At 42.0% G+C, this 26089-nt stretch overlaps 1 protein-coding gene across 3 annotated transcripts; it reads left to right on the forward strand.

The window, feature by feature from the left end:
• The first annotated feature begins 258 nt into the window (after positions 1-258).
• On the forward strand, positions 259-25975 carry c2cd3 (C2 domain containing 3 centriole elongation regulator). Of its 3 annotated transcripts, XM_086036855.1 has the most exons (33): positions 259-462; positions 1384-1653; positions 2779-2936; positions 4188-4360; positions 4438-4559; positions 5116-5221; positions 6301-6438; positions 7210-7357; positions 7436-7545; positions 7632-7823; positions 8751-8866; positions 8937-9055; positions 9340-9465; positions 9927-10352; positions 11471-11622; positions 11902-12148; positions 13351-13525; positions 13659-13842; positions 13915-14087; positions 15598-15733; positions 15831-16099; positions 16394-16471; positions 17411-18016; positions 18344-18646; positions 19282-19420; positions 19500-19761; positions 19903-19947; positions 20704-20834; positions 21976-22134; positions 22436-22584; positions 22895-23390; positions 24667-24763; positions 25711-25975. In XM_086036855.1, the coding sequence occupies exons 1-33, from the start codon at positions 408-410 to the stop codon at positions 25861-25863; spliced, it is 6213 nt and encodes a 2070-aa protein (XP_085892981.1). In that variant the 5' UTR covers positions 259-407; the 3' UTR covers positions 25864-25975. The 3 variants fall into 3 exon arrangements, with proteins under 3 accessions (XP_085892981.1, XP_085892982.1, XP_085892983.1); XM_086036856.1 differs by lacking the exon at positions 19903-19947; XM_086036857.1 differs by lacking the exons at positions 259-462; positions 1384-1653; positions 2779-2936; positions 4188-4360; positions 4438-4559 and having other exon boundaries at positions 5154-5302.
• The last annotated feature ends 114 nt before the right edge of the window (positions 25976-26089 follow it).

A 26089-nucleotide genomic window follows, 5' to 3' on the forward strand; every position in this document is an offset into this window, starting at 1 on the left:
TGCGGCCAAAAGGCTGCCCTGCCACTTGTGAACTTCATTTCCCATCATGCTATAATGCGTGTAAGCAGAGGTGAGCATAGAAGAGTATTCTATATTCAATTATATCGTCTGAAATTAAACCGATCAATTGAATCTCGTCGAATAACAGCAACATGAAAGTGATGCAATGCAATGGTGTAGATGCAAATCGTTTGTGTGTCACTGCCAATGGAGAACTACATTTCCCGTCATGCCTCAGTGAGCGGTAGCGGAGGCGGGACTGGAGTTGAGCTCAACAGTTGGGCGCGGGACGATTTATCTGTGTTTGCTCTTGAATGTGTTAAACGGCTTAATCATTGAAACATGCTTCCGAATGTCCATGTCGCCTGGTCGGACACTTTCGCTCGTCGTATTCCCCGTGTGGCGTCATGAAGGGCCTAAAACAGAGCTCCGTCAAGGCCGCCGGGGGCACGAAGCAGAAAGGTAAAGTGTTGTTGTTAGCCGGTTAGCTTGCTAAGTTGGCAAGATGCTGTCAGCCCGGCTGGTGGTCAATATGAAATATTGTTGTAAAGAAAACGTTTTCAATTTTGGTTTAACATTGCCGTTCCGTTGTTTGTGTTAGAACGATAACAATACTACAATGGCAGCAGTTTAGGGTTCTGTTTTAGGATCTATGTCCTCCTTGTACATCCACTGTTATTCACGTATTTATCCAATGGTGTGTTTACTATCGTTCATTCGCGTTTATTATTACGTCATGACACCTTTGAATTTACAGTAGGCTTTAGTAAAGGATTAATGACGCCTTCACCAAGTGAAACGTGTGCAGCAACGACAACAATTGCTTGCAATTTTCGGAAAATGAAGGAATAAATGTTGTATGGAGAATCAGTGATGTGGCAGGGTTTCAAGTCGTGGCATCCATAGCACTTACGAAGGGCGTACACACACTACGTGTTAACCACCACTTTGCACACTGGAAGTCAACTCAATTACAACCCCAATTCCATAGAGGTTGGGACGTTGTGTAAAGTGTAAATACACCACAAAGACAAGATATTTAATGTTCAAACTGATACATCTTATTGTTTTTAGCAAATAATCATGAACTTAGAATTTTGGGACTGCACACAAAAAAAGGTGCACAGTTTTACATGGGCACATTACATGTCCTATAATAATGTGTGAATAATTGAGAGAAAAAAAGTTTATCAGTGTGGACATTAAATATCTTGTCTTTGTCTTTCAATTAAATATAGGTTGAAAAGTATTCACAAATCATTGTATTCTGTTCTCATTCACGTAATTTAAACAAAGTCCCAACTTCGCTGGACATCCCTGATTTATTTGTATCTGACCGTAAACGAGTGTTTGCTGATAGTTGCCTTGCGGACTCTTTGGCAGCCCTGTGTGATGTGCCGGCCTCCACCAGCCTGCCGCCGCTTGTGGAAGGTGAGCTGCGCGGCTTCCTGCGCGTGACTGTGAGCCGTCTGCGCTGGAGCGTGGCTAGGCCTCCGTCGGCAACGCGGGTACGTCTGCGCTGGTGGGGGGAGTCTTCGGACGGCACGCACTTCAGCCCCCGGGATGACGCACTGCCCTCGCACAGGAACGTCAAAACCACGGCGCGCTTCCCTGTGCGCTGTGGTCCCAAGCAGCTCACCTCCTACCTGGCAGGTAAACTGTGGCCAGCCTTACTTTAGGGTTGGGAGGGGTAGTAAATTGCAGGTCAATTTATTAAATTTTCAAGTGAATTTCCCTGGGGCGTTATAATGTGGAATTTTGAAAGTACAGTGGAACCCCACTATTTGCGCAAATGGGATCAACAGCTTTGCGCAAAAGGGGTCAACAGCAGTTGCTAGGACTTTGTGATTGCACTCTACAATAGCACATTTATTCAGGAAGCCCTTAGTAAGCATTCCTTTCTTCATCAAATTATAGTTTTTATATTTATGTATCATTTGTCATTTTACATTGAAAACTATTTACATATTGTTTGTTTAAAAGTAGTGCAATAAAATACAGCTGTTTTCCCTTACATAAAGAACAATTATGATAAATAATCATAATCAAAATGTCATTTTGAGCATAATCATGCAGCCCGAGATAAAAAAAACAAAAACAAAGGGCAATTGCTTGCTTCAAGCTAAACACGAAGCAAAGAATTACATGTGTCTTTAACTGAATCAAATGTCTGTCTTATGAAAAGTGTTCAAGCTTAATGCTCGTACACAATGCAAAACACCATAGACAGGCTAACGAAAACTAGCATTAATGTCAGTGTAACACTTCAAGCACTCTATATTTAAACACAAATGGTGCAGTACTAGATCTAAAGAAACGGTTAAATAATATCACGGGTGTATACTCTTTATCCTCTGCGAAAAAACTACCAATATTGCTGTGTCTTACTGAGCTTCAAATAGACCATTGTTGTGTCTTTATCATGTTGTAAGCATTATACTGCCCCTGTTGGCCAAAGCGTGGACACCAGAAGGAGCAGCGCAATGTCCATTGAGGCGTGAAATCATGATGTGCAAATTGTTTACCCTTACATTTGATTCACTTATGGTATTATTGTATGGTTTTCAGGAGAAATGAAATAAAAATTCCCAAAAGCAAGAGTTGATTTGAATAATGTCATTTGCCTTGTTTTTATTGAAGGGGATACAGATCGAGTAATATTATAAATATAATTTTTTTAGGGGGGGTGAGGGGAGAGGATCAGAGATTTTATGGTAAGGCGGCAGCCACATTGTCCAGTCCTACTGAAAGATTATCCGGCTGGCGGCTTTTCAACAGATATGGGAAACTTGGTGCTGGAGGTTTTGAGCAAGCAAGATCACCTTCCCGTCGCGCGCGCTCAAGTGCGGGAGATCTCCCGCCTCTCCCAGTCACAGCCCATCACCGGATTTCACACTCTGGTGTCACCCACCTCCAAGAAGCTCGGCCAGTTGGAGGTGAGACGATGACGGTTTGTTTGGCGTGTAATAAACCATCAAAGACTTTGTGATGTCACAGCGGGAGGCACGTACCTCTGCCAAGGTTTTAACATCGGTCCACAGGCAAAATGAATGGAAGGCTCCAGGAGAACCGCTGAGGTTTGATGCACTCTCTTCCGCTATCTGATGGCTTGACTATTTCCACACTTTAGGAAATAAAAGAAATACCAAAAGTCTGAGTCAAACCGTTACCATAGCAAAACTTTCACGAACAGTACAGGCAATCGTTTAAGCAGCATAAATATTTTAGCGTTTTTTTTTTTAAGAAACAAGGACAACAAATGAAGATTTTTTTTTTTGCTAGTATTCTGGGTTAATGAAGTTGTATTTTTTTTTTAACAAAAGTAATTTCCTAATTTCTTGAGCTAAACAATATTGTGAGAATAAAATAAAATCTTTCGAGGAGAAGAAAAAAATCTATTATATGAGAATAGTTTTTAAAGTCCTTTTTTTTCCAAAACCTTTTTCAACGATATTCCTTTTTTTTTTTGACAGAGAAAAACTATAATCTTGTATGAAAAAATACATTTTTTTAGTAGCTGTGAGAATGAAGTTCTACGTTTTCAAGAAGTTCAAAGAAAGAGTTAATGTGAGAAAAAAAGTTGTTTTTTGAGAAAACAAGTTGCATATTTCTGTAAAAAAAAAAAAAAGAAATTCATACAGTCTAGAAATTTTTTTTTTCAAGAAACAAGGTTGTTTTTTTAGGAAAGTAACATCTTGCTTGAGAAAAGTTGTACTTTTTCAAGAAAGAAAGGTTAGGCTTTTACAGAGAAAAAGCTCTATTTCTGGTAAAAAGTTGAGAAATTTTTTAGATTTAAAAAAAAAAAAAGTTGTAAATTTCCAGAAAATAATTTTTCTAGACATTTTTTCATGAACAAAAGGGTTGTTTTTCGAGGGGAAAAAAGTCCGGTCTTTCTTGAAAACAAGTTATATTTTTTCCATGAAAAAAACGTCATAATCTTTCAGGAATAAAGTCAGGATTATATGTCCAAGAGTGATTACAACTCAATTCTGTGTGACTTTATACAAAATGTTCCCCCGAAAAACAACTTCACATGTTCAACAGTCCGAAGTCACTTTTGTCTTCTGTTGAATATGATACATAAAACCCTTTGAAATGTGTTGTAAGGCCTTGCTGCAAGTCAGGTTGCTTCCGTTCTCTGTTGGGAGTTTAGTGCAAAACTCAGTGTCGCCTCCCTCCGCTTGCAGATTTCGCTCCATTTGGAGCCTGTGGCCGGAGTGTGCCACAAGCACAGCTCCTCTGGTCCTGCCACGGATTTCAGCAGCAACGTTCCTCAGGTTGCCTCGCTGGCCACGCTTGACGAGCCCCTGCCTCCCGACGCTGACAAATCATACATGGGCAGCGGCAGAAACACGTTAAGGTTTGTCAAGGACTGTTTTCACGTCTTCATTCTGCACTAGAAGAAAAAAAACACACTAACGCAATTTCTGTTCTCAGAGGGAAAGACCGCTTGTATACTCAAACCACGCAGGCGGATCAAGACAAGTCCGTTGAGAAGTTGAAGTTGCGAGCAAATGGGCAAATAGATGTGGATCAGCCTAGAAATGACATCCTGTCAGGTGCGTCACAAAAGGCAAGACATGATTGATGATGACATCATGATTTCCAACAAGTTACACCAGGAGAATTAGAGCCACAGATGGAAACACGTCTGATGACACCAAATGTGATGATAACAAAGTACTATTTTTTTTTTTCATGAAGTATTTTAGGGTTTACTGGTAGAATTTCATATTTTCAAAATTTCCAAAAACTGTGTTTTTTAAAAACAAAACAGATAAACATATTTTTCTAAGAAAAAAAATAATCCTAAGTAAATAAATTCCATTTTTTTTGCATTTTTTTCAGCAAAAGCCTTTTGTATTGTTTGAAAAGAAGCTTATTTTTTTTCTATTTAAGAAACAGTAGTAACTAACAATACTGAATTTTTTTTTTAAACAAACTATTCTTGCGAGATCATACATTTTCTTGGAAAAAAAACTGCATTTTTCACATAAACCTATGTAAACAATGAAACATTTATGCTTCTTGTCCAATTCCTCATTTTGGTTTCAGTGTGGCCATAATCCTATTTGGTAGCAGTCCAACTAATGTACCCTGTTCTCTTGGCCTCAGTCATTTTGGAGCGTGGCAACAAACTTCGGGACGCTATGGTTGTGTCAGCGTTGAAAAGCACCATGGATACTGCCCCGGTTCTCAAAGACCTCCAACCACCTTCATTGTGAGTGACCCGACAAGTGCTTCAAGGGTGCACTTGCACTAAGCCCTTTGTGGATTGCGTCTAGTTTTTTTTTACCTCTAGGTGAGTTGAGTTTTTCCAATACAATCTTGATTTTTTTTTAATACCACTATTTCAAAAGTTTGTAGATTGAAAGTGGTCAAATATAAAGACATACTGTAAATGTTGCTCGTTTGTAATTTTGCTACTTTGGGACTAAACATTTTTTTTGTACAAAATTTCCTGGCGTCAAGAAAAATTGTCCGCAACCATTAAAACTTGTCTCACAACCACTTGCAAACCTTCACCACTCAGTGGGACACACAGATTTGTGCAAACGTTTTCATGAAGGACTACAGAAATCAGATAAATACTGTTGAGAGACTGAAATCAGAGGATTGGGATAATCTTTAAGTTAAATGATTAACAATGGCTCTAAACGATTACTTGATTATTGATATGGTTGTTGATTTACAGTAATTTGATAATTAGTTGATTTAATTTGACACGAGTTGACTCATCAAATATCTAAATTCATCTGTATCAACGCAAGGCATTATCGAATATGTAGAGGACCTCCACTCTTTGTGGTGAATGAGGCCGAGCCTGACAGCAAATGGCGAAAATCTGCTAATGATTGATGTTCCTTATAATTGCCGTGGGAAATAAATTGAGGTGAAAAAATCATTAAGTGGGGGATCAGGTTAAAAAAAGAAAAATTTAATAAGCGTGGGGTGTCCCATGAATAACAAAAACTGTTGAATAGTTGAATTCACAAATGCCAAACCACACATAGTTGCTCACTTTTTCACTTCAACAACTTGTACCCTAAACGTTAGGGCTGCAGCTGTCATATATTCTTAGAGTCAGTTATTCTACCGATTGTCCCATCAATTACTTGAGCAATTGTCTAAATTTGATTATGCATTATTAAACATAAAAACGTGCACGTGAGGTGCAGGTATACAGTGCACCGCCACGTGTTTGTTCCATCAAGTGCTGGAAAGTGCACACAATGCCTTGTGTTGGCCATCATCAATGTGCTGTTACACTCTTAATGGCTCTTCCTCTAATGTCTTCAGGCCCCCCGGAATGATCATTGAAAACGTCCAGCACGCCGATTCAGATGTCAAGCACGCGGACGACAATGTGGTTGCAGAATGCGGCCTCGGTTGTTCTCCTGACATGGACCACAGAGCTGTGGATCTCCTCCTTGGCGGGTACATGCGCTTGCTGTATGAGTGCTTTAATTGAGGTCAGGTGTTTATTTGTAGCTGGGGTGGCAAAAATAATGGTAGTTAATGCTAATAGAGCAGGAATTTACAAACTGAAAGATGCCTCTAACTTGTATATAATTCCAACCCATTTCCCCAAATTTTCAACTGTGGAAATGCTTAAATGTGGTTTGAATGGCCACTTCAACACGCTATTTAGAACATTTGATAATGGGAGAGCTGGCTTTTTTGGGGGGTTGGGTGTGTTGGGGTGGTGGGGATATATGGCCTCTTTGTGGAACATAAAAATTCCTTGAAATTAGTAAAACAGTTATGATTATTTCTCATATTTCCTTGACAAGTTCATGCAGGCAACCCCTTCTCTGATTGGCTGACAAGTTCCACTTAATAATATCCACCAATAAACTTGTACAGGCTGAAATTCTGAGTTCTCCCAAGTCAATGCATCCAAATTACCTTGATGTTTAAAACAGCGTCACATGCCCCAAAAACTCTGCTTAAATAGCGCAAATGGAACATTATTGGTGAAAGAAGCAATAAGTAGAATAGGTCTGGTACTTTAGTGATCTTTTGTTTTTTCCTGACTTTATTTGCTATACAGGTAAACAGCAGAGGATTTTAGAGGTGTTTGAACTTAAAGCGTCTTGTGTTTTTTTTTTGTTTAAAGACAGTTTCACATAGGTGGCGGCCACTTGTCACATTGCTATTTGCAAACATATTTGTGCCCCCCAGTGATGCTCTCTGCCTTCTTTTCAGGTTGAAGACGTCACCGCCGCCTTTGTGGCGGGGCGAGGGCTCCTTTCCCGAGTCTGTGTCCAGTCACAGCAGCGTGAGCGGAGACAGTGAGCTCGGAGACCCGCAGTACGATCACAGCTTGCTAGAAAATCTCTTCTACAAAACCCCCGTCAGTAGTTCATACGTGTCAGAACAACGCAGGAGTTTCTGTTTCAGTCTTTTGTTGTAACACATTCTTGTGTTTCAGAACTCAGATTTGAGACCAGATGAGACAGCGGGTGACGTTGAAGGGCAGAGGAAGAGTTCATTCGGGACGGAGAAACACTTGCGGCAGCCTGTGTCCAGGATGAGCGATAAGTAAGGCTCCTACATGCTACCGGAGATCTGATGTTAGTCAGGGAAACGAAAATGTCTCTTTTAACATTATTGGGACTTTTGTCTAGTGTCGTTTCAGAGCCTCAAGATGCCCTGACGGATTTCGGCATTTCTCTGAGTCAGGAGCAGCTGACGTTTCTGAGTTTCATGCGATCAGCCAAAGTGACGGTCGACTCCATGAGTGTGCCGACATGCTGCGCAAGCCCCCCGCCTGAGAAGACCCCGAGCAAATCTCCTTCACTGTTACGCAGAAAGAAGTGGTGGGTGACGCTTTTGAAATCCTATTTTCAGAAATACGGTGGCACCTTGACAGACACGTTGAATTTGTTCCGTGACCAAGCTTGTAACGCCGTTTACATGTATATCACATAAATTTTCCCCATTGGAATGAACTGAAATACCACATAGTTACAGCTAGGGGTGTAACGGTACACTAAATCACATTTCGGTTCGGTTTCTTGGAAACTTCGGTTCGGTATATTTTTGGTACAAAATTCTTTTTTTAAATGTTTATTTTGAAAAGATCACAAGTAAACGGTCTATTTTTTAGAAAAAAATAAATAAAAGTGAACTATTCGGGTGATATTCTAAGAAATTACACCAGAATAAACAATACACTAACAACAAAGATCTCTTAATTTTGTAAATTATTAAGACACTGAAATCTTTAAACACTCAGCAACACATCTAAGTATTCAAGTTAAAGTCGGATGATGTCGTTTTAAGTGTTATTATGTTCGACGTGCTACCGACAGCATAGCCGCCGATCTCATGTAGCAATGTCGGCACACAACTTTGAGACTTATGCAAGTACTTTCCCCATTGGCGTTTTTAACAGGACAGCCAGAATGTTCCCAAACAGGAGACCGCAGTGTACGGGGGACCTTCGAGCTCTGGTTTGTTTGCATATTCGTTTGCTCCTCTTTACTGCCGCCGCCCTCCTCTCCCACGTGCAACAGTCAATAGCGCCCGTGCGTAGGCTCGCGCTAATAATAAAAACTGATCAGAAACGATACGCAAGGTGGACCGAACCGAACATGCCATACAGAAACATATTGATACACCCACGTGTACCGTTACACCCCAAGTTACAGCCCCCTCCAAAAGACGACACTCCACCATGACACAGTTTAGTTGACTCCCGTTACAGTGCATCAGTCAAGAACGCTGAGTTATTTTTTTGGCAGCTCGTATTTTGTCGAGTATACGTTCCCCAAGACTTCCTCTTCCAGTCGACACGGACGAAGTGTGGTGCCAGGTGTGGAGGTGACCCGAGCGGTTTCCAGTAACGTCATAGGAGGAGGTACAGCATGCCATGAGGTGCTTGTTTGTGTATTTTCTTTCTGACGTGCTTCTTTTTGTGTATTTTGAAGTGGTGAGCTTCCATCATCTCACAGTGTTTCCTGTCCGCTTCAGCAAAACAACGGTGGATGTCTGGTGGTCAACCGATCTCCTTTTTCGAATTTACGCCCGGAAAAATGATCAAAAGAAAGTGAGTGTGTGTCTCAGGCATATCGTCGCTCTCCTGTGAAACACTTATCTCCATTTTTTTCAATTTTCTTATTTTTACAAGAATGGTGTTTCCACGTTACATACATCACATTAATGTGAAAACGAAAAAGGTTTCCAAAATTGGCGATACAGGTTTTTCACAGGACAGCAACGTACAAACACAATAAATAGCCAAGTCAGAGAAGCTAATAATTTTGCCTTTGACTGACACATAATGAAGAAAGAAACGAATAATGGTGACCTCAACGGTCGTTGTCACTGCAGGCCGTTGTCATTGGAGAAGCTGCTCATCCGCTGCGATGTCTGCTGCAGAGCCAGAAACTCAGCCAGTCACTCACGCTGCCGGTGCACACCGTGGAGGGCGCTAAGCCGGAAATCTGTCTTCTCAGGGTAAAAGAAAATGCTACTATGTATATTGTGGGCAATTTACTGTTTTTATTTAGACATATTTATTCAAGAAGGATTTTTTTTTTCCCACGGATGAATTAAATATAAAAACAAATTATTATTATATCATAATATATAACTAAGGATACATTAATGATATAGTTAAGGCTTATTTTTGGAGAAAGCTGCCGCTTCACTTGTGTGATGTAACGTTAATGGGCTCACAGTAATGTTACAAGAACAAATAGTTGTGAGTTGTAGAAGACATTTATTACAATTTCACTAAAATAGTGTAGCCTTAACTTCCCTCACTGGACCGTTCACAATATGTTCTCCACTCCTCTCTTTGGTCGTAATCTTATGACATTTATTCTTCAAGAAAAAAAAAGGAAGTCACTTTTTTTTTTAAGCATAAAGTTGTATTTGTGAAAAAAACCCCAATTCTTGAACATTGCCTTTCCTAGGTGCTGCTAGAACTTTCTACCAACAACAGAGGCTCTGAAATGTGTGAGAAAAGAGAAGCCTTGTGGTCACGCGCCACGCGCAGTCCTCAGAGAGTGTCCTGCACGACATCGCAATGCGTCGGCTTTTGCTCGGAGGACCTGGCCGCTCGTTCTTCAGAAGACTTCGCTCTCAACGTTCCCATTCAACACTGCGTAGAAGCCCCTCCATCCGCGTGCCACCCAGCGCCGGCGTCTCGGCATCCGGCGGAGGAAGACCCCGAGGTCCTTTTGCACACGTTGCTGATGGTACCAGACGGCAAGAACTTCACCAGTGGGCCAGCGGCGGCCGTGAACGTGTATTTGAACTGTAAGCTCTTTTGGTGCGATGAGGTGGCGAGGTCCGTGGTCAGCTGGGGACACGCCAATCCTTCCTTTAACTTTGTGCAGGTAGGATGTGATTTTATTTGGAAACCCAATGTGGAAAAAACATCATGGGGATTTCAAGATGGGGAATTTTGGAAATATTCCAAATGGGGAAACTTTTCGTAGTAATGATGGAAATTAACAGGGAAAGGCGCATGAAGTCTGTGCATGCTAAAATATACAGTATATTGCCCAACTATATTTAAATGACCTATTAGGGATCAACCTTCAAATTTGTAAATGACTATTTATTCCGTTAGGTTCTTTTAATTCCGTTAAAGTGTCAATTATATACAATGTCAGTTTTGATAACTCGATTTTGTTTTTTAACTGTTAAAAGCTATATAACCTTGGCTGTCCCTCTAACTAATTTGTAATGCTAAGCATCATGGTCACTTTTAAAGGAAACAAAAATATCTTCACTTCACTGCGACCACCTCCAGCTCTGCTTCTTGTCGTTTCATCAGTTCATCAGTGAAGTCTCTGTAATCCGTACTTTATGGGCGGCCTCACCACTATCTTATATACTTTCCCCTTCATCCTAGCAGGGACTCTTCTATCACAAAACACACCTGACACTTTTCTTCACCCGTTCCATCCTGATTGGATACACTTTTTCACCTCTGCTCTGGACTGTTCAAAATTAGCCAAAGAGAAAAAAAAAATACACTTTAGCTGTAAGTTTTTATTTTTTTCCCAAATTAGGCAGAACATTTTTGAACGCCAAAGCGTTCAAACGCTTTTTATTCTATGTTTTTTTAGGCTGGCATCGATAGGGAATATCTTGCTTCTCCAAATCTATTTTGTCTTTACTGTTAATGTTCCTGGTTCACATTACTCTGCCATGTCACTGCTGTCTGTTTTTTTCTGTCTTGTAAGTCCCCAAGAGCTCAATCAATGAAATAACCAACCAGTATTCATTTTATTTTTTTTACTTCGTGTCGTTTGTGGGGTTGGAAAAAGTAATAAGCCTGTTTTGACAAAAGTAAGGGGTAGGAAGTACAGACCTATGTGTGATCAGATTTAGCGATTAAAAGAAAAAAAAATTCAGAAAAATAAATCCTGAAAGTATGATACCTGAAAAATCTACATAAGTAGGGTAACTGAATAATTGCACTTTTATTTGCCACCACTGCCTGTAGGTAACGCCCGTGGCTTTGACTGCACACTTACTGGAGCGGATGAGAAACAACGTGATGGTGATTGAAGTTTGGCAGAAGACGGGCGGCTCCAGCCACGAGAGACTCCTTGGTCTCGTTAAACTGCCTCTACACCAGTTCTACATGTCCTTCAGGCAAGTTGAGTTCTTTTAGATATGAGCATCTCTTTAGTGTTTCTGCCAAGACCACAATCGGGTAGCGGTGCCTGAAGTGCACCTTCCACGTGTTTTTGCTCTGATCAGTGGCTGCTAAAAAGCTCAAGATAACAGTTGAAAGTTGATGTCCGTGAGTGAACGATAGTTTCTTTGAACTTAGGTATTTGCAATCACTTTCCGTACTCGGTGGAATAAAGGAGACATTTATATGGGGAAATGCCTTCATTGAAGTGTGATTGACTGTGATTTTCCTCACAGGGATCCAAAGATCGCCCACCTCCTTCTGCAGGCACAATACCCCGTTTTAGGGGTGGACTGCTACATGCCAGTGGTCGACGTGTTCTCGGGTGGCTGCCGAGGAAGCCTCAGGGTCACACTGGCTATGGGCCTCTGCGAGCAGGTGCTCGCCCTGCAGCGCGCCAGAGACGAGGAGTGCGATTCGCCGTGTCGCCCACCCCTCAGGCCGCTTCACCTACTCGACCACCAGCCCAGTGCGCCTGCCAAGGTTTCTACTGCTTTCGTGCTTTTTATCACTGCATGCTCAGAGTCAGTGTTATGTTCATCGATGTTTTAATAATGTCTGTAAACAATTTGCGCCAGGGTACTTCCAGCTGGCCGAACGTGAGTCACTGCCGCTGACCTGAACGGACTTGTTGACAAAAAGTTGCTGAGTTTGGGGTTTGGCTGCCAGATAAGCAGTCATGAAAAAAATATTGGACCACCTTGTTTTCTTCAGTTTCTTGTTCATTTCAGTGGCTGGTACCACTAAAGGTGTATGACTTGACTTGCTGATAGAAAAGAAAACATGGTATGCCAAAAAGTACTGCTTTTTGGTGGTACAATGTTAAAGAAATTGATGTAGGAACTTAAGTGATTTGGGTTATCAAGAAAACGACATAAAATAGCTCGATATCATGTTCCAAATATAACTCTTAAGAGCCATTTTTCTGACTCATCCTTATATTTGTCCAAACAATTGTAGTTTAGTAGTCATTTTAGATTAACAAGAAATTGAAGAAGCAAGAGTGGTCCAACCATTTTTTCCATGACAGTACAGTGAACTGACGCAGCCCAACCACAAATAGCAAAACATTGAGAGTAATTGACATTACACAATTGACACACCTCCGTTCTTTAAAAGGTGTGTAATTACATACAGATGCCGCACGATGGCAGTAAATTACTACTAAAGCTACAACTACTGATGTGCAAATAAAAGTGTCCCTATTGCAATTCACTTCAACATACTTCTTAAACAGCAGCATGCCATGTGATGGCACCAAAATAATGCTGTTAGTCTGAGCACAAAAACAGCTCATAAAAAGAATCACAAATAATCCAGGTCAAACCCGTGCGTAAGGGGAATTAATGAACATATTAATGACTGAATGACTGAATTTCAACCATGTCTGCTTTTTAATTAACTTACCATTTGAAATGTAAATTATGGCCGGCATTCCGTCTCCCTCTGAAGCAGTTTACCTCACATAATATCTACTTTTTCACTGATAGGGCACACATTCAAATTACCTCTGTAGTTTGAATGTATGATTATTTGTTTTCTCAATGGATGGAAGGGTTTGTTTGTCATGGTGACACCAGTGATTGCTCCATCCCTCACCTCGCGCAAGGACAGTATGAGTGACCAGAAGGCAAACAGTTCAATGTTACCGTGTCTGTCTCAAGCGCTTCCTTTCTCCCCTTCAGATAAACACATCACAGGCACGAGCGATGACCGAGCACGTGTTCACGATCAGGGTGGAAAAGGTGACGGGTCTGACCCCTCTGCAGTCTACAGTGTGGGGCGAGGCCGACTGTTACATTCAGTACGCATTCCCCTGCCAGGAATGCGCTGACGTGGACGCCACCCTTAATGAATATAGTAAGCCGTTTCACAACTTTCCCCCTCTACTAAAGCAAAGTATTAATGTTGAAACATTTTAGGTTATTTTGCCTCTCCTTTCTTCTGCTGCTTCTCTGTATCAATCTTAACATTCCATCTCATCTCTTAACAGACACCAACCTGAAGCCTTTTCGTACCACCACCACTCTGTGTGTACCCGACCCGGTGTTTGGCCACACGGAAACGCATGCCCTCTTGACCCCTGAAGGTGTTCCTGTTCAGAAGCTACTCCTCAGCTCTCTTTGCAGCCAAGGTCTAAGCGGCGGCGGGGGTGTCCATTTTGAAGTGTGGTGCAGGTTTGTAGCCGTCGGTCCCTAACTCGGCTATAGGGAACCACGACACCCTTTGATTTACCTACGTTCCCGCAGATATTATTATCCCAATGTGCGAGACCAGCTGGTGGCCAAAGGTATTCTGCCCTTGTCCAAGCTGTGCGCCATGGTCACCATGCAGGGACAGCATCCCGACGAGGCCCAGTTGTTCTCGCTACCTCTGCTCCCCAGAGTTGATGGCCTGGCGACCCATCAACCTTTACCCTCTGGTCTGCACTTTAAACTCAATATTATTTATCTATCATTACAGTAGTTATGCATGTATTCACAGTTCCCTTTTCACAAATGTACACAAATAAGCACGCCGGATTCAGTGGCGTACGGTAATTGGCATCAAGGAAACATGGTGAAGTGATACAACTCGACAGAGTAAAGCTTTGTATGTCGGGGAGGAGCTAAGTTTAGCCTGCATTCGGAGTGGAAGTTACTTGGAGTCTTTGCTGCTTGTGCATCTGATTTCTTTTTTCAAAATCAAATCTCGCAGTTGTTTATAGTGGTGATATTGTAAAATTAATTGGAAATGATGTTACTTGTAAATTAGGGCTGCACAATAGTGGAAAAAATTGAAATAAGTGATGCTTTGAATGTAGCGATATCGATACTATTGCAATATTTAACATGCACATAAAGAAATGACATTATATTATCTAATTAAAGAAGTATATTTGTTTTTATGCGGCAAAATAAGAAAGCTCAAGGTATTCTAATCGAATTAATTGTAATCCACCTAGATAATGTTCGATTATCTATTGGATGGCGATGTGCATTTAAGTTTGCATCTAACTCCTCAAATTCAGATAAAAGCGTACAATTTCATAAGAAAATTAATGCATGTCTTTGCGATATTGATATATCGCGATATCTATATTTTTTCGATACATTATGCAGCCATATTGTAAATGTTTTGGAAGCATAGTTTGCGGTATTTTACATTTTAAACTATTAATAGGTTGCAAAACGGTGAAAAATACCTGTTAAATTTCCATGGAAAGTAAAGCTGGGGAATTTTGGAAATACTACAAATTGGAAACTTTCCATGGAATTGTAAAATGTTATGTGCATTAACTGGGAAAAGAGAGATTTGTAATGGTTAAAGATAAATATAATTGTTTTGTTTGTCATAAACAGCAATATTTCTGTACAATTTTGCAACCCTTTTAACAGGTTTTTGGGGAGGGTGTCAATTGTGACCAAGCACAGCAAAAATAGTCGCAAGTCGCACTGGTAGATTCCGAGGTTCAGTAGGTCAAACTCCTACCGCTATCATGAAAGTTTCATTTTCATGAAATAAACAGTATGAAGTCGACAAAACTCACATGTTGTAAAAGGTACTCAAAAAGAAGAAAAATCATTTCTGTCAAAATATAGCAAAACAGTCACTCATTAATTAGGCTGAGAGGCCTTTCCATAAACAATCTCCTTTAACATGACCCTACAATACTGGTGTCTATTGACATGCACATTAAAGGGGCCGCGTCCTATCTACCTATTCATATCTGTCGAAATAATTTGTAATTATATGTCATGGGTAGTTCTGTGCAATGGTCTGACATCATTCTCTTTTTGATTATCCCACCCATAATTTCTCAAATATGGGGCACCGTGACTCCTTTTGCTATTGCCGGGTCACACTTGCATTTTTCACTTTTTATAACTTTTTATAATCTGTCCCCATCCCTGTCCGGGATTGAAATGTGACTCTTGTGTGTGTTTTGTCAGGTCTCCTGGATGTGTGCGTCCGCTACAAGTACCGGCCAATGAGAGCGGACGCGCCCACCGGCAGAGGAGTCGCCTCTTCTCTTGTGACCCTTGTGGTTCAGGTGCACAGAGGGTGTGGTTTGCAGGCAGCAGCCAGGTACGAGGCCCCCAGCGCCCCATTATTCCACACCTCCATTCATTGACCTCTAACGCAACCCCAATCTTGATTGGTCGGGGTTTCTTCGTCGTCGCAGGGTCGTAGCCCAGCAAGACGAAAGGTACAACTACTTCGCCACCGTGGGCGTCAACTCCTACGTGAGCGCCCACTTATCCTTCTTGCCTGACGACGAGCCGACGTGCACCCGCGTAGCCGGCAGGACCTTCTGCCCCGAGTTTGACCACCACGCGGAGGTGGGCTGCGACGCGCTGGTCCACAAGAGCGGCGGTGAAACCTGCAGTCTGGCCGAGCAGCTTGCCGAAGCCTGGGCCGTCTTCACCATCTGGAATAAAGACAGTTGTAAAGGTTTAGTGCCGCTTACCCAAGTAATTCTTTAATACAGCGTTTCCTAACATATATTGCGCCATGGCAATATTATTGAAGATTTTACATCAGAAAAATCTCATGGCACAGTACCAAATGAAGCTGTCACAAAAAAAAGATATTCAGTGATTCCTTGGCTTATCTGTGTTCATAGCATTATTCTTTCAACTTCTGCAAAAGTTAAAACCTTGGTCCTTCTTGAATTTGACGAGTATGAACACTTTCTCATCTTGGTCCATTAGTTATGGACTGACATTAGTGTCTTTTTCTGTGCAGGTAATAATTCCAAGCCTCCAGATGTGATGTTGGGCACAGTGAAAATCCCGTTGGCCGACCTCCTCCGGAAAACATCAGGTGTGCTTCCCTATCTGTGACCATCGTTTCCAGGGTAGGCGGGGTATGCCCTGATCTGGTTGTCAGCCAATCGCAGGGCACACAGAGACCAACAAGCATTCACACTCAACAATCAGTCCTAGGGACAATCAAAAGCGGTCAATTAACCTAACATGCATGTTTTTGGAATGTGGGAGGAAACCGAAGTACCCGGAGAAAATCCATGCAGGCACAGGGAAAACATGCAAACTCCACACAGGAAGGCCGGGGCCAGAGGCGGACGTGCTAAGCTATCCAGTCGACCACCGTGCCGCCGCTCTGCAAAATAAGCAAATGACAATTCTCAGTTCTTTACAAATTATAAAACGGTTTGAAACCCCTGCTGTGCATAATAATAATTTGGAACAGTGCTTTTGAACAATAGTATTTTTTTGGGTACCGTTATCATTAGGAGGCTTATTTAAAAACATTCAAATTATTAAAATGATGAAAATTATGAGTTCCATTTACCGGTACATGGACTGCTTAAAAAATCTGAGAAAAACATCATTTGCGTAATAATTTTGAACAGGTTTTAGTGTGTATAACGGTATATTTTCAAATGCTGCTTGAAATTAGTTTGAAGTACACTAATAGTATGTCGCTTGCCATGACGTGCGCTAGCCTGAGGCTGAAGTAAAGTTGCGGCAAAAGCGAGAAGCAGCTATACTTCCTTTAGCTTATCAAATTATGTTCCATGTAGGAACTTGTTACACCTTGGTTCTGTAGCAGTAAAAACAAAATAAAAACACTGTACATGTAATTTTAGCTGTATAGCTGTGTGGGACCTACGCAAAATGTGTCCGTGAGTCACTTCCAGTTGAGAATCACTTCTTTATTGAATTAAACAAACATGTTCATTTTCATCTTTTTTTTTCCAGCGCTGTACATATATCAATCCCTTTCCTTACATACGTTTAGGTATTTCTGGCTGGTTTGGCGTCTACGCCGCCCGGGAATTTCCTCAAAGTCAGCACACGATAGTCGGAGGCCTGGAGATCTCCATCAGCTTCGCCCACCATTCGGAGCGGGAGCGGGTCATTCAGGCCGCTCAGGATTTGGGCTGGGATCCAACCCAGGCTCAGGTGGACTGTGACGACCGGGGTGCCTGGGAGCAGAGCGCTAGGAAGTTATCCCTGACCTTTTCCATACCTAGAGCTTGGTTACCGCTCCATTGCCTGCTCCTGCCGGGCTACGACACCCTGCAGCGCTCCACCTACTGTTACCTTCGTTACAAGTTCTATGATCACGAGGCCTTCTGCTCGCACATGAAGCACCCGTGCGCCGGCGAGGCAGCCGAAGGCGGCCAGGCCACCGTGACATTCCAGGGGAGTCGCACTGTGGAGCTGATGAGCTCCCAGCCACTCATGTGGTACCTTCGAGAAGAGAGGCTGGAGGTGCAAGTGTGGGTGGCGTTCCAGAAGGACAAAAGCCAGAGGCCCCGGGACACGGATCGCCTGCTGGGATCCGCCTTCATCGATCTATCCTCACTTGCAAAGCCTCACAAGGAGAAGTTGACTCTCAGTGGTATGAAATAATCAGCATGCAAATGATTAAGAGGGCCTTTAATTATTGACCCTTTGTGTCCCACCAGTCAATCTTTTAAGTACAGTACATATCAAATATTGATTGTTTGATTTTAGTTTGTAATTTTAAAGGCCAGTATGTTTATGTAACTCAATAGTTAAAAAAAAAAAAAAATCCATAGAATCAATTTTCTCAGATTCAGTGGCAAGTCTGGCAACCAGTCAAGAGTGTACCCAGAATCAAGCCTTAAGGGTTAATAATAACAATTTTTCTTTTTTGCACAGCTGCTTTGATATTAATTTCCAATTCTGCGGTCATGTTTGTTAGGAGTGTATCCGCTGTTCAGGCGCTCGGCGGCAGACCTGCAGGGCGCCGCTCTGCGGCTGCACATCAGTCTGACAGCCGGTTGCCTTCCGACTACTGAAGATGACCCGGTGGAGTCTGACAGCCAGGAGGAGACCTTAGTAGAGGAGCCAGCAGTGCCTACGCCACCTCCCTCGCCGGCTCAAACGAAGCAAAGCCATACCAGTCAAGACGTCGCCTTGTCGCAGCCTGCTGTAATATTGAGTGATGACCAATCCTTCCCAGTCACGCTTGCCGTGCACAAGGCCCAGAACCTCAATTTGAACGGTGAGCATGTGAAACCGTCATTGCCTCCGCCAAGGAGGCTTTCGTTTTGTGAGCAGTTTGGGTATTGAACCCTCTACCTGACCAATATTTGAGTTCAACAAGTTTAAAAAGAATTGGATATTGGTTTTAATACATATTTAGATTGTTATTATAATCATCTTAGATTTTTTTTAAGTAAAATGAACAAAAAGAATTTCTATAATCTACTGACATACGAAACACTCAATTTCCAAATAAATAAATTGTGTGTTAATTTGGTCTCTTAATTTTTCCAGGGCTATATAAATGTTTCATTATTAATAGTCATAGTACTTTTATTTAAGTAAATAAATATAGGAATCTATTAGTTGCTTAATATTGAGGTGTTGTTTTTTTTTAAAGATCACAATCGGCTACCATACAGCAATACTAGTCCAGAGACTGACAGCGACTACTGACCTCGCTGATTCCGTTCCTGACATTATTCACTAGGCCACACCCCTTTTAAAGGCACGCACAAAGTTGTATAAAAAGAAAGTATGGACAGTGACTTGCACGGGCAGCATAATGTCACCCAGCTTGATATATTGTCACCATGCAATACAACACTTACATTTCATGGAATAAACACTTACCACTCCCTGCTTTTCTGGTAGGCTTCTCGCCATCTGAGAACGGCGAAGGGACGCTGTGCTGCTACGTCTCGTACGTCGCCGCCGACACAGCGGAACCCGTATGCACAGCTGTGGTGGCTGACACAAACTGCCCCGTGTGGGACCACCAACATGACTGCAGGTGGGTGCCATTTCCCCGCAAACGATGCCGGAAATCTCCAGTGGGCTGCATAACAATGCGTTTGTATTTACTTCATCAGGCTGTCTAAGCAGCTCCTACTCGACCCTCAACAGAGCTTGGTGTTCAAAGTCTGGCACAAAGGCGCCGCCGAAGCGGAGCGGGTGATCGGCTTCGCCTCTGTTGACCTGACCCCGTTGCTGTGCGGCCTGCAGTCGCTGTGCGGCTGGTACAACGTCACCGACTTCAGCGGCCATTGCCACGGTCAGCTCAAGGTGACCGTCAAGCCGCTGAAATGGGTGCAAGACCTCCGCGGGCAAAGGAAGGCCGCTGTGGACGCGGAGGTACTTAAGACACAAGACATTGCCCGATCTTTGGAAATATAGCTCTAGAAATACAAATAATTAACTCACTGCTTTTGTCAACTGGAATCCGACTGTTTACTGCATGCGACAAATATATTTCTCAAGTACATTTTTCAATAGGTAGGAGTGGAAGAGGGTCTCGCCCAGCTTGTCTGTGAAATTCAGGTTTGTAAACACCTGCAACGACTAACAGATCCCTGTGTGTGTTAGCGCTGCATCACTGGATTTGAGTTTAGCACAACTTTAAGGTCGACGATAAAGTTTAAGGGGGTGAATCTCGGCTTGCCATGTCAATTATGAAGGAGAGAAAAGCCAACATTTTGGACAACAAATGAGTTTAGGCACCTCACACTTGAACAGACTATGCATATGTCTGATATGAACAGACTACTGTATGTGTCGCGGTATGTAATATAAAGCATGTCCTGTCAAGAGTAAAGATGACGCAGTTCATGAAGTGAATAACAAGCACCATGTAAAAAAATCCCACAATGTTCAACTCGAGCCATGTGGGAGTCACTGTTGCTCGCGGCAGCTTCTAATAAATGATTGGGTTGCCATCAAAAGCCCTTTTTCAGTATTATTTTTTTTTCTAGTTGGACATGTTACAGAAATAAATATTAGCATCAAATTCACTGTTCGACTAGACGTTTATTTTCGCAAAAGCTTGTTTTCTCAGTTCTTATGTCAGAAACCTGTGTTTGTAGATGAAAACCATACCATGTTCTACTGCTGATTACTAAGGAACGAACGAACAAACTATTTTCTGGCGAAATGAATGCACTCTTTTCTTTGATAGGTCAGCTGCTTAAACAGTTTGATTTTACTTCATTTGGATCCATGCTTTGTTTCGGCATCTCGGAACAAATGCGTTCCTGAACCAAGGTTCCACTGTTTTAATACGTGGTGTTTTCTTCACAGCCTTCATCCCAGGTCGTGCCTCAGAACTACCAGACCACAGCCACGTACAGCAGCTTCCCCTCTCATATCAGTCGATACCCCGAGCAGCACATCTCGTCTCCTGACCGCGTGGATGCCCTCTTTCCCAAAATGTTTGTACTGCCGCATTTTTATCATTCACATGTGAACATCACCCCAGCGCTATATCATTTGATCGATAAAGGTAAAGATGCACAGCCCCTCCAAACACAAAACTTTCTAATTTAGCCTTTTTGTCTTTTCTTTTTTTATTGTGACTTAATGTCTGTTAATATCTGCAGTGCTGAAAGAGTCATTCTTAAAGTCCTGTTTTCAAAATGTCCCTGATGATTACAAATGTTTGACCTTCATTGAGGAGGCAATCCTTATAGACAGAAAATGTGGCGGCCAATTGAAATACACTATTTGCATAATGGTTTAAGACAAAAGTGCATAACAGTTAAGACAAACAGCTTCATAAAAATCCTGTGTGTTGCACAATTTCAATATGTTGCCCTTTAAAATGTGAGGATAAGTGATCCTAACTACTCATTAAAGCCATTACACTTGCCCTTATGCAATTTTAGTAACAGTAAAGACATGCAATAGTTCCAAAGCTTTCACAAATTCATACATCTCTCAGAAATATGTGAAAGCAAAATGGCTGCCTCATCCTGGGACTTCAGCTCACAGGTTCCTCTGGTGTATTGCAACAAGATAATGAGGCTTTCTCCAGTAGCATTAACTGTAAGGCAGCTTGGGTGACAAAGATAGACCACTTGTGAAAGAAAAGAAAAGAAAAGAAAACACTGAAGACAATATGACACAAATGCATTTGTGTTATTTTTCATGGAAAATGCATATAATGCAATAGGAGAAAAATCCTATACATCCAAAAATGTAATTGGCATGTTCAGAAGATGTTGCAATCATGAAACTTCAATCGGGACACATGACAGTAAAGACATTTTGGTATTGTTATGGTAAAAGTTTGAAAAATATTACTTTAGAATATTTACGTGTAGAAATAAGCATTACCTTTTGAATGACAACAGCTGCCAATAATTCAAGTCATATCAATTTGTTCATTTTCCACATGCAATTCAGTGGGGTTTATCCATACCATTAATGATCAAGTCATATGAAAATGACTCGTATATATAAATGCATGCATAGTGATGCATATGGAATTTTAAAAAAATACATCAGAGATTTGGCAGCAATTCTGTGCAATGTCATATTTATATGAAGCACATTTTGCCATCCCTTGACTAGCTCTTTGCCCAATGAAAGCGAGCGCCACCACGAGCACATGCAAAAGGTGCGTCTTCATCATCAGAGCCTTCAGGAGCAAGCCATCCTTCACTCAGTCTGTGACGGCAGCGGCGACGGCAACATCAACCACTCCAGCTCTCTAATCTTCTCCACAATCAGGTAGGCCAGCAGCACTTACTTCTCATTAGGGCTGCACTATCTTGGGGGGGAAAAAAAATGCTTCTTTGTTTTTAACTCTGTGACCCTCGTTTATCATTTGCACATTCAATAACTACTTTTACTCCCTTAATCCAACCAGGTCCCGCTGCTGGTCACTTCTTAATGTTCACTGCATATCAATACACCTACATATTGCACACATGTACGACTTGTTGACATTGCACAAACAAAAGATTCGTGCAGCCCTAGTCACTCTTTTTTCCTATAGAGATTAAATTAAACCAAGCATCTCAACACGCAGGAAAATTATGAGCGAGCAGGACAACATCCACAGATACTTCAGCAGCAAGATTGCGTCGCCTGCCTTCCGAGACGAGCAGAAGCGGGCTGAGAGCGACGCGCGGCAGCCTCTTGTCACGTCCCAGCAACTAGCTGATGATGTCCACAATGGTGAGCCTCTAGTTTAGGCTTTGCTAACTCATCTTCTCGAGTCTGTAGATGTTTAGAGTTACGAGTTTAATTTTTTTTTCATGAACGTGCTGGTAACACTTGCGTCCCAAATCAACTTTTCACGTTCAAATGAACGGAAAAGCAATTTCCCCCGTTTTCGAAATGGCTTTGCATTGGTCAAATAACATCTAAGGGTTTGTTTACTTTTGCTGCCATCATAGCTATTGATACTGGGAAGTATGGTACTTATGACTCCAAGGTTAACAGTTGTGAATATAATAACTTTTTCCTTTTGTGTTTTCAATTGAAGGTCAACGCCTAGAAGCCATTTCCTCCATCCTCCATGGTAGTTCAGCCAAAGAGAACCACCCTGACATGATCTGCAGCCCACACACCGCGTCCCCTCACCGGCCGCCATTTCCAAGATCTCAGCCTGAGGAAGAAGGGGGCGGCAGGCACGATGAGGAAAGGAAAGCTACCGATGACGAGGAAGAATGTAAATCACAGTCCAGCAGTGAGGAGGAGGAGGAGGAGGAGTACGAGGAAGTGGTGGTGGAGCCGAGGAATTTAAATGAGGTGACGAGTTCCACGGATAAGACCAGTTTGTGGAATAGCCTCCTGTCAGACCGGAACAATGCGGCGGCTCAGTACGAGAGTCGGGCAAAATCCAGTAGAAACCAGGAAGTTGTCGCCTATGGCCACCGAGCCGACAGCTTTGACACGTCATCAGAAGAAGCTTCCATCTCTCAGAGCGATGATGACACGGCGGCGGCCGGGGTTGCAGGTTCCACATCAGAGAACCAAGTGTATCCTTCACTGCTAGTTTTTACCATTTGTACCTACAGTATCTACCTTGAACCAATAACCTCACTCTGGATTATTTGTAGTTCTGTTTACAGCAGGGGTGTCTAAACTTTTTCCTCCTAATGGCCACCACATACCTGTACAGAAAACCAGAAGGCAGAAGGATGCAAGGGCATCTTTGACCGTATTCACTTTTACTTTAATTCACATTTTAAAATCAAAATCCGTCAGTTTAGGAAAAGATGAACACATTAGTTATCGCTGGTGGCAGGCGGGTTTTATTTTATAAACTTCTGATAAGATAACTCCCAAATTCCTGAGACAATCATTGCTATTTGAAGCATTTATTTGCAGAAAATGTCAACAAACCAAAAAAACAATATTGTGAAAATGCATAAAAAGGAGTCAAAAGATTTGCCAAAATTTTAGACTAGCCAGTGGTCCTGTATCACACCAGAATAGATCTGTGGTTCAAGTACTAAGCAGAAACAGAGTCACATCTCCACATTGACTAAAACAATACACCAGCAATCTCTACTAAATTGACGTTGACTCGGCGCAGAAAGTGGGGCAAAATATGGCGATTCACGCTAATTTGCTGCTTTAACTACATTATCTTTATTTATGAATAGAGAATGTGTTTGTATTTTAATTGCAAAAAAATGTTAGACGAAGTTATGAAAGCAAAACTGCAAGGCTTGAATCAAGGCAACTGGACTGGTTTTCTTTGTTGAAGACATTTCACCTCTCATCCAAAAGGTTTCTGGAGTTTGAGACATAAATAGACTGTGGGTGTATCCCCTGGGGCTGGTGAACAATAGCATCCTGTTGTTGTTGACCACACCTAGCCAGGCATGAAAAGAGGAACGTCGCAGAGCTGAAGAAGCCTTTTGGATGAAAGGTGAAACATCTTCAACAAACAAGAACAGGCTGTCAGTTGACTTGATTCAGCCTTTGTGGATCACCATGGCCTGGATGCCTGAGAATCGAAAGAACAAACTTGCCACTCAGTGTAATAAAATAAAATTGAATAAAAATACCGACATGTTACACAATGCAGGCCATGTAAAATGTTAACGCTAAAAAACAACGGCGGGCTTCCAATGGTCTCCGGGCCAAAGTTTGGACATCCCTGATTTGCTGTGTTCACCCAAAGTGCCAGTTTTAGTGTCAAGTGGGCTCAAGCACGGTTCGAATGGCCTGGTGGGTCCTTAGGGGCCTTTTTCATCGACAAGTCTGATGCCATCAGGTGTTTTGTTTAACTCTTTGCACCAAAAGCTCGCTTCCCAACTTTTTCCTGCCCTCTCACCAGCTGGAGGCCTCTCTGAGAGCGGTACGCTTGGCGCCCTCTTTCTCCAATTCATCCAGCGACGCAGTGAGTTGTGATTGTTAATTGTTGGGAAATGCTTACCTGGCCCGTCACATCATCTTATGTGGCCCGTGAACACAAATCATGTGTGTCAACTTCTTCGCTAAATTCTACCGACATTTCAAATTGTCATGTGTATAACTTCGTGTCTTGACCCCTGCTGCATCTTCGTCCGCCATGTTTGTTTACTCGGAAATCACATTTAATCTCGAGGAATTTAGCAACAGTTTCCATTTGATGTGAGAATATCTGCGAATGAATCCGTTTGCGTATGGTGTGTTGATCTTGTCGCGTGGCTGCGTCATTTTTTTTCTCGTCACGTGTGTCAAGCTTGGAAGTCGGCCGACAATTTTGAAATCTTGCTGTGTGAAAAAGGCTTATGTTGCCGCTCTGCTATTTAAGAGCAGGGTGGAGTTCATGTCTTTCACACACACACACACACACCGCTTGTCACAGTAATCCTTATGCAAGCATGATCCGTCAGTCTGCCACGCTTTGTGCGTTTGTTCCATAGTACACGCCGATTTAAAAAGGAAGGCCTTGCGCAACATGACGAAGCAGCACGTACGTTTTGAGTCTTGTGTCCACAACGCTGTAAAAGCAGTTGACAAACTTTTTTTTCCCCAGGTGTTTTAGTATTAATTTTATTTATTTACTCCATTTTTACATTTAAATCTATTTTTCACCTTTTAGTCTTTTAAGTAAAATTAGCAAATGATTATTTTCATAAATAAAGGATATATGACACGAATTATTGCCATTTTAATTCTTCATTCATTTAAAAAAAAAAAAGGCCTTTTTTTTAATCCCAGCAGGGAATTTAGTGTCTGTCTTTTTTTTTGTACAATATTCAATATAATGTATGATTGAATTTACAATGTAATTTAAATTATTTCTAAAAATTTTCTTTTGTATTCATTTCTTGTGCTTTAATGACTTTTTCTTGTTGACAGGAGTATGGCATGACTCCGCCTCAAATTCCTCACAGGGGTCCGCGACGCTGTCCCGACATGTCGCCCACTTCCAGGAAGAGACAGACAGAAAGATTTGCCAGAATATGCGCCACTCGCTTAGATGACGACGACGATAACGACAATGACAATTAGCACCAATCACAAGGTTGTGTGTGTGTTCTAATGTATAGAAATAGAAGCTTGGGAGACTGCTATAAAGTAAGTGTCATATTTTGGATTCTTCTAAATAAATATTTGCCACCTATTCAGTCTCATTACTTTCTCATGACGTTGCAAAAGTTTGAATGAAGTCAAATAGTTGCACAGGTGACGCGGCTCATTTGCATGGGCCGTGTTTGCATGCCTGCATCGCAGCTGC

The sequence above is a fragment of the Filicampus tigris genome, chromosome 7, assembly GCF_054856515.1.
Source record: "Filicampus tigris isolate MCC_2025a chromosome 7, RoL_Ftig_1.0, whole genome shotgun sequence".
Taxonomy (NCBI): domain Eukaryota; kingdom Metazoa; phylum Chordata; class Actinopteri; order Syngnathiformes; family Syngnathidae; genus Filicampus; species Filicampus tigris.